The sequence below is a fragment of the Sceloporus undulatus genome, chromosome 5 (genome assembly GCF_019175285.1).
Source record: "Sceloporus undulatus isolate JIND9_A2432 ecotype Alabama chromosome 5, SceUnd_v1.1, whole genome shotgun sequence".
NCBI lineage: Eukaryota > Metazoa > Chordata > Lepidosauria > Squamata > Phrynosomatidae > Sceloporus > Sceloporus undulatus.
Genome location: NC_056526.1, coordinates 39,371,575 through 39,385,812, shown reverse-complemented (window position 1 = coordinate 39,385,812; position 14,238 = coordinate 39,371,575). Strand labels below are relative to the sequence as shown.

The window sequence follows — 14,238 nt, the reverse complement described above, 5'->3', positions numbered from 1 at the left end:
ATTATTATTATTATTATTATTATTATTATTATTATTATTATTATTATTATTATTATGCAAATTATCCTTTTAAAATAGAAATAGTGTCTTTTCATTTGTCTTTATTACTGCTTGCTTTATGGACTAATATAATTTCATAGCTTTTGTACTGAATACTGTCAGCCCATGAGATATGTGGGCTTTCTTTACGAGGCTTTCAGTTTATGCTGAAGCCACAGTATAATTAAATGAATGGTGTGCGTGCCTCTGGTGCGCATGCTGCACAATGTGCATGCACCCCATTGTTTTCAGTGGGCATGAGCATACACGGTTTTCCCCTTATGCAGGAGGGGGGGTCCGGAACGGATTCGCCATGTAAAGGGAGAGCTGACTGTATTTTTCTTTGGCTATAGTTTTCAGTTAATCCTCTGTTAAAAGTGTCTGAAAATACTCTTTGATAGAGAAGTATAGAAATGATGGAGAGCTGATTGGAAAGCTCTTAACAGTGAATGTGAAGGAGATGTTTTGTGTGTTGCTGAATACAGTTGGACAGCTAACTCAAGTATATTTGCTCACTTTCTGGACAAAAAGTTAAACATCAGTTTTTGCAATAATTGACTTTTTATATAGTTAAGAAACCTAAAATGGGGTAAAATTGATTTTACTGTAAAACAGATATTACACCCTGAATAATATATATAAGAAATGTGATTTACAGCGTGTCTTATTGTTTTGGTTATTTGACCTTCTTTAATGAAGTGCTGTGTCATGCAGAAGTACGTTGGGGTTACCCCAGTTTCTCTAATCAGTGGCAGTTGAGAACAAGATGTATGGAGCCATTTGAAGACCATGCACCTGTCTCTGAAAGAAATCTGGAATAATCTCTGAGCAGAAACTTTTTGTCAGAGAAGAAGTTTGTTTTGTTCAATGACAGTTTTACAAATACAGATCACTTCTAACACACAGGACATGGAGCACTGACATTAGAAAGCATCCAATAGAATAAAGGCCACACATTTTTTCTTGAGAATCATTTCGTTGAACTGACCCTTCAAACTAAATGTCCCATGAAATACCCAGAATTGATCATTTTATAATAAGATTGATTTTTGTAGAACGTTGGGCAGAATTCAGACAAACATTTAAAGTTTTTTATTATAAATTGAGGTAGAGGTTTCCCTTCTTCTTGTTTTGTGTGAGAAACTGGTATTCAACTTTAACATATAATTGATTTAGGTAGTGAAGATGTTTTTTGTTTCACGCACAAAAACTTTGAATATTTCAACCACAAGGTGGCAGAAGGTAGTTCAAAAACGTGTAAAAAAATACAGTATACGTTAGGAAGAATAAAACTCTTACCATCATACAAAATAACGTAACTTTTCTGATCCAGCTATTCATTTTTAGAGAAGAAATTCACTTTATGTCAGTAAATTAGAAAGCATTTTCTTTTAATTTAATGTTAATTCCTTCTGTGTGGTACTGATGAAATGGGTGCAGAAATCTTTTATTGTTAACTGCCATCAAGTGGACTATGACGTATGGCATCCCAATGAATGAGAGACCTCTGAGTCACCCTACCATCAACAGCTTTGCTTAGGCCTTGCAGACTCAGAGCCATGGCTTTCTTGACTGAGTCTGTCCATCTGTAATGTGGTTTGCCTCCTGCCTTACCATGTATTATTGTCTTTTCTAGTGAGTTATCTCTTCTCATGATATGTCCAAAGTACAACAGTCTCAGTTAATCATCTTGGCTTCTAGGGAGAGATCAGGCTAGATTTGCTCTAGGACTTTTTAATAATAGTCTTTTTCATTATTATTATTATTATTATTATTATTTGTATCCCGCCTCTTCCTGTATTAGATCGAGGCGGGTAACAACAAACATTTTAACAGGCCACATCTGTAGAACTATTCTCTAGCACCACTTTGCAAATGAGTTGACTTACTTTCAGCTTTCTTCACTGTCCAGCTTTCATAACAGTACATAAAAATGGGAGATATGATGGCATGATTAATACTTATTATTCAGTTATATATCTTTACACTTCAGGATCCTGTCTAGTTCCTTCATAGCTGCCCTTCTAAGTCCTAGTCCTCTTCTGATTTCTTGACTGTAATCTCTGTTTTGATTACAAACTGAGCCAAAGTATGGAAGAGCATGAACTATTTCAGTGTCTTCATCATTTACTTTATACTTAGGTAATTCATCTCTGGTCTTCCTTGACTTTTTTCCAGTAATTGTTCCAAGGCTTTGCTATTTTCTGCTAGTAGTATGATGTCATCTGCATATTTTAAATTGTTGATATTCCTTCCTCCAATTTCCATACTTTCTTTCTCTGAGTGTAATCTTGTTTTATGTATGAGATTTTTCCGCATACAGGTTGAACAGGGTGATAAGATGCAGCTTTGCTTTGACCCCTTTACCAGCTGAAAACCATTTTGTTTCTGTCCTAACAGTAGCCTCTTGTCTTGAGTACAGGTTACATAGCAGGACAATGAAAAGTTGTAGAACATCTATTTCTTTAAGAGTAAATCATAGTTTTTCATGATCTATACCAGTGATTGCCAAATTCTGGCTTGCCTGGTAGTTTGGACTTCAGTTCCCAGAAGTGTCAGCTATCTTGGACAATGGTCTGGGATTTTGTGAGTCAAAGTCTAAAACACCTGGAAAGTCAGAGTTTGGGAATCACTGATATATACATCCAAAGGTTTGACTACAGTCTATAAAGCACAGGCTTTATACGATTGCTAGTGCCTTTCCTGAATCCAACTTGAACATCTAGTGTTTCTTGATCCTTATATTGTCAAAGTCTTTGTTGTAGAATTTTGAACATCACTTTGCTTCCATGGGAAATTAATACAATGGTCCTGCGATCCCCTTTGTTGGGATTTGGAGTTAAATTGCACATTTCCAATTTGTGGGTCATTTTCTTGTTTTCCATATTTATTGCCAGGTTTTAGTTAGAACTAGGGTAGGTTTTGTCTATGTAGAATGGAGCAGTTCTACAGGTATGCCATCTGGTCTTGGTGATTTATTTCTCTTGAGTTCTCCAAGTGCAGATTCCACTTCACGTTGTAAAATTGAAGGTTCATCTTCATATGGTTCTTCCTTGAATGAATCTGTCATTCTTTCATATCTTTTATATAGTTTTCCTAGATATTGTTGTCTTTTTATTTCTACCTGGTCAGGTAAAGTGTTCCCCCATTGGCCATAGAGCATCCCCACTTTTGGATTAAATTTTCTTTGATGTCGTGGGTCTCGTGGAAGATGTTTCTTCTCTTCACTTTTTGTTGTCACTTGCTGTATCTCTGCATTGATTGTTACAGTATTTATTTTTGTTTCTGCATACAAGTCACCAAACAGTTACATTTAGCATTTTGACTCCATTTTTGTCCCCTTTTATTTTTGCTTTTCATTGGTCCTTAACAGCCTGAAGACTTTTGTCTGTCATCCCTTGAGACTTCTCTTTCTTTTGAATCCTGTTCAATTATTTATTTATTTTCATTTGTATGCCACTTTTCTCCTAGAGTGAAACCCAAGGCCACTCCAGGTGAGTCAATTAAAAACCTTGACTATAAGTTTTTTTAAATGTATAAAATCATTTAAAAGGCATATAAAAGTTAAACAAGAAAAAGAAAACATCCAGTTTACACATTAAAAGACTACTTAAACAAAAAGATATTCTCCTGCTGGCAAAAAGAAACCAGGGAGAGGGCCAGCCTAGCTTTCCAAGGGAGAGAGTTCCAAAGAGAGGGTGCAGCCACTGAGAAGGCTCTCATGTCCTCACCAAGGGAGCCTGTGGTGGTGGTGGGACTAAGCCTTGTCTGGATTAGGTTTCGATTTGTTTTCCCTCATCCAGTCAGTTACGGACGAGACATGGGTTCAGTACCAAGACAGCTTCCTTGGAATCAGATGGGAAGGAGAGGTTGAGTTGGGTGTCATCAGCATATTGGTGGCACTGTACCTGAAAACTCTGGGTGACTTCTCCTAGTGGTTTCATGTAGATGTTAAACAGCATGGGGACCAAAACAGAAATCTGAGGGACCCTACAGATCAACAGCTAGGGTTTTGAACAGGAATCCCCCAGCACCATCTTCTGAGTTAACCCCTCCAGGAAGGACCAGAACCACTGCATAATAGTGTCCCCAAGTCCCATCCCAGACAGTTGGCCCAGAAGGATACCATTGCTGATCGTGTCAAAAGCAGCTGAGAGGTCCATCATAATCGACAGGGACACATTGCCCCATTTGGTTCCCTGTTTCATTCATCTACCAAGGTGACCAAAGCTGTCTCTGTCCCATAACCATGCCTTAAGCCCAATTAAAAGTGATCTAGATTTCATCTGTCTCATTCAGAAACCCTTGAAGTTCGGAGGCCACCACATGCTCCAAACCTTGCTTTAAAATGGAGTGTTAGAGACTGTACAATAATTATTCAGAATAGTAGGATCCAGGGAGGCTCTTTTTAAAAAAATAATGGCCACCACAGCCTCTTTTAGGTAGGATGGAAATTTCCCTTGTTGCAGTGAGGCATTCACCATTCGCTTTAACTACTTGGCCCATCCTCCTCTTGGTGTTTAGGAAGGGCAAAGGTCCAGTATACATGTGGTGGCTCTCATGTCTCAAGGATCCTGTCCACATCCTCAAGCTGCACAAACTGAAATATTTCCAATAATATAGATGAGCAGGTGCCAGGATTACATCCGTTGGCCTTGTCTCAACTATCGTATCCAAGTCAGAGTGATTTTATCTGCAAAGTGTCTTGAAAATTTGTCTCAGTGGGCTTGTTGAGTGGTCTTTGTTTTCTTCTTGTGAACCAGACCATAGCCCCTGCCTACTCAAAACAGCTCTGTCGGATAACACTGTGCAGATGTAACCGTGACAGAGAAGTATATTTTCTTCACTGCCACCGTTGCCTTCCAGTGAGCTCTCTAGACTTTGTTCAGTTCGACTTGCTCCAGGCCATCCACCACCTTACTTCTAGTCTCCATCACACTTGTTTCATCACTGCCAGTTCTCTAGTGAACCAGGTGGCTCGCTTAGCTCCACTTCATGAGACAGGATGGTTAGGGTGGTGTCCACCAACCTGGCTATTTCCCTGTTCCAGAGATCAGCCAGGGCTTTGACAGGATCACCTGCCAAGGCAACAGGAAACTCCCCAAGAACTATCAAGAACCCATTTGGATCAGTAGGTCTCCTGGGGTGAACCATCTTAATCAGTCCTACACCCTGCAGAGACACAGGCTCAGTGTTCCAGTGAGTCTAAACAGCACCAGGTAGTGATCAGTCCACGATAGCAGAGCTACAGAAAGTTCCTCCACATCCGGATCATTGTCATCTCACCCAGAACAGAAAACTAAGTCCAGAGTGTGTTCTGCAGCATGGGTGGCACCAGATATTGGAACACACTCATAGTTGTTATGGCAGACATGAAATCCTGAGCTGCTCCCAATAAAGCAGTCTCCACATGGAGTTCTAGTCTCCCGGTACAACAAGCTGAGGGGATACCCAATAGTCAAGCCCAACTCAGCCAACTCGGAAAGGGAGACTGTTGAGCAATGGTGTGGGCAACACATCACCAGAATCTCTGCTATGTCCCAGCTTCAAGAACAATTAGGATTACTAGCGCAAATATATGTATATACTGTATTTACATTACCTTAAATGTATTAGGGATGTCCTTCAGGCTATATTTTATTTGTTATTAGTAGTTCATGGTCTGTACCACAGTTTGTTCCTGGTCTTGTTTTTGCAGAGAGGATGGAGCTTCTCAATTTTCTGCTTCTAGATGTGTAATCTTATTTGATTTCTATATTGGCCACCAGGTGATGTCCATGTATACAGTCACCTCTTGGATTGCTTGAAGAATGTGTTTATGATGAACAAACTGTTGTCCCTGCAAAATCCAGTCAGTCACTCTCCTGTTTCATTTCTTCATCTTAGAAGAAAATTTCCTACAGTCTTTGATTCTGCTCTCTTTCTTACTTTTGCATTCCAGTCACCTGTGATTAAGAACAAGTCCTGTTTTGATGTGTGATCCATTTTCTCCTGGTCTCCAGCACCAGAATCTTTCAACCTCTTCTTCTGCTTTTGTAGCATAAATGTGGATCATGGTTATATTAATGGCTTTTCCTGAACTCTTATTGATATTATTTGATCAAACTTAATATATTGTTTGATTGCTTTTGGTATGTCTCTCCTTATTAATGCTACCTTATTTTTTCTTAAATGTTAATTTCTTGAGTAAAATACTGTGTAATTATTTAACTCAAAAGGGTCCCATTCCTGCCCACTTTAGCTCATCACCCCACGTATTGCAATGGGTATATATGTTCCATGTCTTGTTTTACTATGTCTTTACCCCCAATTCATGCTTTGCACATTTCATGATTCTCTAATACATATTGAGCAACTTTAGACTTTCCTTTCACCTTTGAGCATGCCAATAACTGAACATTTTTTCTGCTTGAGTCTAGTTGCATCATTAGTCACAGGGCTACTTGTAGTTGCCCCCCTATACCCCAGTAGCTTTTTGAGTGCCATCTGTACCGGAAGTTTCATTTTGGGGTATTATCTTTTGTTTCACTTTGGATTGTCTCCTCATAGGGTTTTTGTGGTAAAAGATATTCAAAAAGAGGTTTACCATGCTTCCTTTTTCTCAGTACTAACAAGTGTTAGCTGTGGTGCCACTGGTGTTGTCTCTGAGAGATCCTCTGCCCAGTGTCACCCTTCACTACTGCTGCTGCCCAGTACCTGTTTGGCATGTTTAGTCTGGCTCTTCAGCAAAAGCTGTCTGACATGGGAAATCCTACCAGCAGCACTGTTACTGTCAGCGTATCTTCTTGCCTCACAGGAGCATCCCACTACCGCAGGAAGGTTGTGCCATTGGTGGGGCAGAAATCTTAATTCAATAAAAATCAATTTCCTCATTTTTAAAATTCTCAAATAAGGTTGTGTGTACTTTGAACTTTAGAAAGCAAAACTGTGTAATAAAAATGGAGTTCCTGCACATAAATTAGGTGCATCAGGAAAATTGGTATAGGTTTTCTTATTTTGCATTATTTATTCTGTTTTTGATAAGGATAAAGAGGTGAAAGGAAACACTACAGGACTCTGAAACCCTGTCCATTAATAACTTGTAATTCTGCAGAGCTCCTTTCTGGTATTGGAGATTTCATCCAATTCTGCCTATGTGTATACTTTCAAACCAGTCTTAGCAGTCATAAGAGATAGTTTTAAAAAAAGGAGTAAAACTGACATTTTGGTGCTTTTGATTATTTTCTGCATTGGTTACATATACCTGGGTTTTATAATCTGATTTTTGTTCCAGTGGAAGCAGAAGGCATTTGTCTTGCCCTCTTAAGCATGGTCTTAGTGGAGAAAAATGTTGCAGTTTTAAAATTGATGGATATACAGTAAAGTATTAGCTCAAAAGTATTTTGAAGTGTTAACACCTGTTTTCTATCATATATTAATTCTTTTAGGTAAGTTTGAAAACTAGCTATATTTGGTTAGGACCTCCACAAAATGAAAATGAAAGTAACTTGGCATTTCTGAAATAAATGGTTAAGGGAAAATTAGGGATTAACAGCCTTTTTCAAACTGTCTTTTCAGAATACTCAAGAAAGAAGGGTTAAAAAGAAACACAAGCTCAGTTTTTTAATGTCCTTTCATGCTCAGTATGAATGTTCTGTGATTATGCAGGACGCCCAGCTCTTATCTTCTCCCTAAATTCTGTGTATTTCTTGCTTCACAATAGTACCAGTGCTGTCATGCAGAAATCCTGCCTGTTTGTTTCTAGTACTGATGCTGCTTTCTCTTTCATCCTCCATGTTTTCCTCTTTTCATCTCTTACTTTTCGTTATCCTCTCATTCCACTTCACCAAATCTTTGGCATATTGGACATCAGCCCCTCCCCCCTTGCTCTCTTCCCTCCTTGCAGAACAAGATGGTGAAAGGCAGCCTCAGCACAGAGCAGTCCGAGCGGGGGTGAGGGGGGAAGTGTCTCGTGGGAATGAAAATAAAGCAAGCACAGGTGAGTCGAGGGAGGGACTCTGGAGGTTTCCCTTCCACCTACTCTCTGGTATGAAGGAGTAGTCTTACTGTGCAGAGGTTTTGACTAGGACAATAACTTACTTCAGGATGGTGGTTTTCATCTTGTATTTTGGTACTACTCTATTTACTGAAGGGCTGTGGTACCATCAATGACTCCTGCATTTTACCAGGTTTCTTCTGTTTGGTCTATACAAATCTAAAAGAAGGCGAATGGCCAATTTTTTCAGTATAGCTCACAGACATGGTTGAGGGAAACCAATAAATCAAGACAGCTGGCAGATACCACTTTTGTGTCCAGCCTGGTGCAAGAACACATTCAAAGTGGATAGGAGCCTGTAGTGCTTGTGGGTTTCCCACTGGCAACATGTTAGTCACTGTATCACAAATCTAGACTAGATGGGCCTATTCTGATCCACTGTGATGCTTCTCATGTTCTTTTGCATATGACCTCAATATGCTTTGAATTCCCAAGGAAGCAAAAAGCTGATCAGAATTGCCATTGCCTTTTAAATCCCAGGAAAGACAACAGGTGTTGGAAGAAGAATAGAAGCAACAAGACCTTCCAAGGCAATCAATTTTTTTGTTTTGTTTTACTTTTTAGGGTGGGGGAAATCCACAATTGTGTGCGGGGTAATCTCACCATGTTACTATGTTTTTGAGGGGGGACCTTTGACTTTTTTCCCTTTTTTTAGTCCAGGTCTTCTTTAAAAAGGAAATAAATTGCAAATTGACTCCAGAGCTTAACGTGGCTGAAAAGCTTTCCTGATAGAAAACAAACATTTACTTCTAATTTCCTTCCTCCTTGGTTTGGGGGCATTTTAAATTTATTTCTTTTTCATTTGTAAAAAGTATGTAAGTCCTCAATTTAACTGAATTTTCACCTGTCCTGTACCAACAATATAATAGCACTTAAATAAAGCTATGATTTTATATATGATCTACAATTTCTTTTCCTATGCCCTTAGCTATGTTTTACTTTTAGAACTCTATTCTAACTTTTCTGATATTTTTTAGATATCTAAAGGTAACCCGTCAAAAATATACAATTGGCCCTCCACATTTGTGGCTTTGACATTTGCAGATTTGATTATTCATGTATTTGATTAATAGTTCTCTCTAAGAATTGCTAGGTCTTCAAAATGAACTCTGCTGGAAGTTGACCATAGAGTCACAGTGGAAAACCGAGAGATTAGGGAGAAAACAGTTATCTAGGCACATGTAGGACCTCCAGTGAATTCTGTAGTCAACCTCTGCTGGATGTAGGCCACAAAGCTGCACTGGGGAACCTAGAGATTCCTATACAGGTGTTCTCTCATGTTTTAAAAGAGTGGATTTTTATTTGTGTTCTCTTCACTTTCACCAGGGTCCTGTGCCCCTAACCCCAGCAAATGTGGAGGGCCCACTGTATATCCTTGCCATTTGCAAATAATCCCAATAAAAGGTTGAACTAGTCAGGTTTAGGGAATTTTCAGTTTCTCCTGTGACAGATCTCTTACAGTCTTAGAAGAAAGGCAATAAATCAAATAAATAATTAAACATTTCTGGGAGAATTAGCATGAAACAGAGATGATGATAATGATGCTGTTGATTTTATAATTTTTTAACCATTATTATTATCCTGATTATTTTTACTATGCTAGAGTTGAGCTGATTCACGAGAAGCCTTTACTTCATTCTCACTATCTTAGAAATTACTTTCCAACCTCTTTCCAGCATTTATAATTTTTGAACACCTTGCATTTGTTTCTAGCCAAGTGATCTGTGAATGGGCTTTCTTGATACTATGTAAAGGGAATTATTTAAAATGCTAATTTATACGCATGCAGTAGTAGTGGCACAGTACGTTCCACTGCTTATGCCAGGAGGACAGAAGTCATCCCTTCTCAGCAGTAACTCAACTGAGTTTGAATTTGAATTATTTAATTAAAATTAATGTAATCAATGTAATTGTTTATTTTGAAATAATCGTGATGATATTTCTAAGGTCTGCTTGCACTTTTTCTGTTAGTTTGTTGGGCCTTGGGTACATGCTTTAGAGATAGCTATGAGGAGATGTTCCTTTTGGGTTATGAGTTCTGCAATTACTAGTGAAGAATTTGTAGTGGAAGATTTGCTTTTCCCTATTACTTATTGGTTGCATGTGAATTCCTCAAAATAGTGGGATTTATTTTATATCCAACTTGAGTTTGGCCATGAACCTATCGTGGTAACCGAATTCATCTGGAACAAAAGGGTGTGATGGGTATGTGGTATGGCCAAAATTGGGGCATATTTCTTTGCAGACAGGAAAAAGGTAAGGATTTGCTAAAACATGAATTGAATGTGCACTCGGTGTATCTCCAGTGCTACGACAGTTTGTGATTGAGATAAACTTTTAATCCTTCCTGCCCAAAGTATTTTGTCTATTTGCAAAACTTGATAGGATTTCTTAGAGCAAATATTCTAGTTCTGCCTCTTTCCAACAACATCAAATGTTACACATTTCTGTAATTCATGTCTCATGTCCTGTTGAAAGTGGAGTGGGGAAAAATCTGGTTTAAGTATTAAAAGAGCATTCATTTATTTTCCCTGAAGCAGAAGTTTTGTTTTTCCTCCTGTGCACATGAAGGCAGTGGCAGTACTGTGAACCATGTCTGTGTCCTCATGAGTAAATGATATGTCTTTCCAGTGTTTATTTTGACAATGGAGACTGGATTTCATAGAAAGCACTGGTGTACTGATGTATATCTGTCATGGAAAGTTAGATTAAGAAGGGGTTTCTGCCTTCTTACTTTGTCTCAGCCAGTACCTCCTGCCTGTAGAAGTGTTTCAACATCACAGGTATGATTTGCTAGCATCACAGGTGTTCAGGGACCTATGGAATTTCTCTCTCACTCTCTCTCTTCCAAATAGTTAGCCAAAGCTCTCCAGGGATAAGTAGGCTGAAAACCAAGAAGCGTGTAGGCATGGAGAGTCCATTTCAAGTTGAAAATGTCTGTCAATTTCCAGGAATCTGCTCTTTGTAGTTTAGTTTGATATGTAAACAATATTTCATATCACTTTTTTACTTCTCATGGGTTCAAATTTTACAGAATTTTTAAACATATGCCGAAATAGACCACTGTATCTATCTCATTTCTCTGAAACATATTTATGGTTGTTAAGAATTGATCATTAGATCTCAAAATTGATAATATAAACTGCCTTTAAAAAAACTATCTGAATATAGCACAGAGCCATATGAATTGTGGAGAGATGAAACGTTCCCCCTATTAGACAGGTGTCCATGCCCCAATCCATTTCTGTAGTTCCAAATTGTTTTTAAAGAATTGTAAAATTGTTCATAGAAATTTCAGAAATTGAAAAAAAAAATATTTGCAGGCTAAAGCAGAGGTTCATTGTCCAGCATAGATGCTCTTGTTACTCAGCACTAAAATGAAGGGGATTCTGACATGAAAACACAGACAAAAGAAATGCTTGTGTTTTACATTTATCGTGTAATCACTATAGGATGACTTTCTTTTTATGACTTCTTTTAGAAAAGTGTATTGTTTCCAGAACAGTAATGATTAGTAATTTGCATAAGTGGTTCAGTCAGGTTTAAGAACTTCTGAAGATATTGTTACTTCAAAATTCTTTTGAGCCATGCTGTTAATAATTCCATGAAATTAATGGAAATATTTAGCACCTTAATGACATTAAAGGAAATTAATGGAAATATTTTTCCCCTTGCAGGTTAGACTGTTGAGATAAGAAAGCGGTGGACATTCAAGATTCAATTGATTCTTTCCCACTGTGCAGTCATGCCCCTCTCTTGATGTGCCTGCCAATGCCAGCACTTCCTTCATCAACTCTTTCATCACAACTGACCGAAAACATCACAGAATATGATCAAGGAGTCTGAACCAGCTGTTTTCATGGACACAATCTCCATAGTGACTATGGGAAGGGGAGGGAAAAAGAAGAGAAGGTGGGGGAATTAAAGAGGGAGGGATAAAATATATATATATAGATATATATATATTAAAAGATCTATTTTTAGTCTTGATAGACTTGTTTTAAATGAAAGGTGCGCTATCCCTTTTTATGCATTAAATTCAATTTTTAGGATTCATGTATGTTCCAAGTTGCTCATAATAAGTGAAATTCATAACAAGGCCTTTGCAAATGATTCTCATCTAGTTTCAGAAAAGGATTATGGAGTTAATGAGCTTGCTTAATCAAACTTGTCTTTTCACTCCATCTTCCACAAAGAAAACCCAGGTTTCAAAGAATACAGATTTTTTTCTTTGTTATTGTTGCTGGCAAGTTATTCGCAGTGGGGATGGGGGAGTGAATGGTTGCAGGGGATAGAATGTTTGTATTTGTGTACGTATGAACAGGGGATTTTTCTTTTTAAGAAACACTATTTATTTTATTAAGAAAGGAAGCCTGAGAAGCGTCAGAAGACTCCTGTGTCATGTGGCTTGTGAAATAAGAGTGGTTTCTACTAGCTTCATATTCTGACCTTATATACATGACTCTGTCTGTACCAAAAGGTGGGGGATTTGGACCGTCTTGGCCTTGACAAATACTCCCACATCATTCCAAGGAGATGCTGCCTTTTTAAAAGGGCAGTCTGGAGTAGGATGTTGGCTTGCCTACCAGAAAGGGGCATTTAACAGGAAGTCTGAATGTTGACATAATCAGTGTGTGTTAAGCTGACAAGGAAAATCCAGTTAACCCTTCTCTTCTCTGTATTTTGTTTCCCAAAGGAAGGAAGGGAGAATGTCAATTTATCAGCCTACACCACATGGTTACTTTTTGTTTGTTTGTACATTGTGTAATTTTTAAACATTTGAGTTTTAAAAAAGAAAAACCTTTTCTCTTGTTAAGGCCTTAAGAAGGGGTTAGTGCATCTTTCAGGGGTCACTCTGCCATGGGAATAAAATAGCTGTTTCACAAACAGTTTTATATAAAAAAACTAAAACAAAACAAAAAAACCCACAAAAAAACCTAATAAACTTCATTTTAACCTTGTTTTATCTGTGCAATTTAATGTGTTTCTTCCCTAGCTCAAACAAAACCATTGTGTAGTGTTTACACACTACTGTAATTGTATTGATTTAAGATGGTCCTTCCTCCATAGTCTTTTGAATGGACTAGAGAGAATATTTAACACTGAAAGGTGATAGATATTCTGAAATTATTTTTCTAGACCAGGTAGGGAAACTGGTGTATTGGCCGTCTCTTTCTGGCTCTCAGTGTCTCCTTCTTGGCTGTCCCCCAACTATATGCAACATGTTGGCTGTTAAATTTTCTTGTAATGTTGGTGGCCAGTGTACCTAAGTAATTGCCATGTTGTGGGGTTGATTTCTCAGATGTGGGATAATGGCTGGAGAGGAAAATGCTAATACTTCCTTCCCAAATGATGTGAGTGTCCTCGTATGAAAGTCTTATGACTCTATAGCTTGACTCCTCACTTTTTGAAGAGCTATCATTACGGTCAAAGGAAGCATTTTTTAAAAAACCCACATTGCTCTGTAAGGGAAAAGACAGAAAAGTGAAAGTGAAAAAAGGGAAGGTAAAAAAAGAAGGAAGAAAATAAAAGGATAGGTGGAGAAGGAGAAGGTAAAAATGTGCTTAGTTTAAAAAGTTAATGTGATTCTAAGCCTTATCAGTAGAAGTATAGTGTCTAGATTGAGAGAAATAATAGTACCACTCTATTCTGCTTTGGCCATACCTCACCTGGAATGCTGTGTCGCGTTCTGGGCACCACAATTCAAAAAGGATGTTGACGAGCTTGAGCGTGGCCAGAGGAGGCAACCAAAATTGAGAAAGGTCTGGAAACCATGCCCTATGAAGAGTGGCTTAGGGAGCTGGGTATGTGTAGCCTGGAGAAAAGAAAGTTAAGAGATGATATGATAGCCCAGTTTAAATATTTGAAAGGATGTAATACTGAAGATGAAGTGAGTTTGTTTTCTACAGAGGATAGGAGCAACACATTCAAACTACAGGAAAAGAGATTCCACCTCACCTCAACATTCGGAATGTGATGGAGTCTTCTTTTTTGAGGTTTTTAAACAGAGGCTGGATGGCCATCTGTCATGGGTGCTTTGATTGTTTATTCCTGCATTGCAAAGGGTTGGACTGGATTGTCCTTGAGGCATCTTCCAACTCTTATCACTCTATGTGAGGGGGACATGAGGATTGTAGCCTTTGAGGGGAAGAAGATTCCCCCCT

At 38.2% G+C, this 14,238-nt stretch overlaps 1 protein-coding gene across 8 annotated transcripts in view; it reads left to right on the top strand.

Moving 5' to 3' along the window:
• Window positions 1-13,035, top strand: part of TCF20 (transcription factor 20) — a 181,490-nt gene extending 168,455 nt beyond the window's left edge. For 4 of the 8 annotated variants that reach the window (XM_042467735.1, XM_042467734.1, XM_042467732.1 and 1 more), the window contains 2 exons: window positions 7,892-8,017; window positions 11,752-13,035. In XM_042467735.1, the coding sequence (XP_042323669.1) occupies window positions 7,892-7,975 (84 nt within the window). In that variant the 3' untranslated portion in view covers window positions 7,976-8,017; window positions 11,752-13,035. Of the gene's footprint in view, window positions 1-3,510; window positions 3,534-7,891; window positions 8,018-11,751 lie in introns of those variants that run through there. The other 4 variants (XR_006104026.1, XM_042467736.1, XM_042467737.1 and 1 more) reach the window with 4 other exon arrangements.
• The last annotated feature ends 1,203 nt before the right edge of the window (window positions 13,036-14,238 follow it).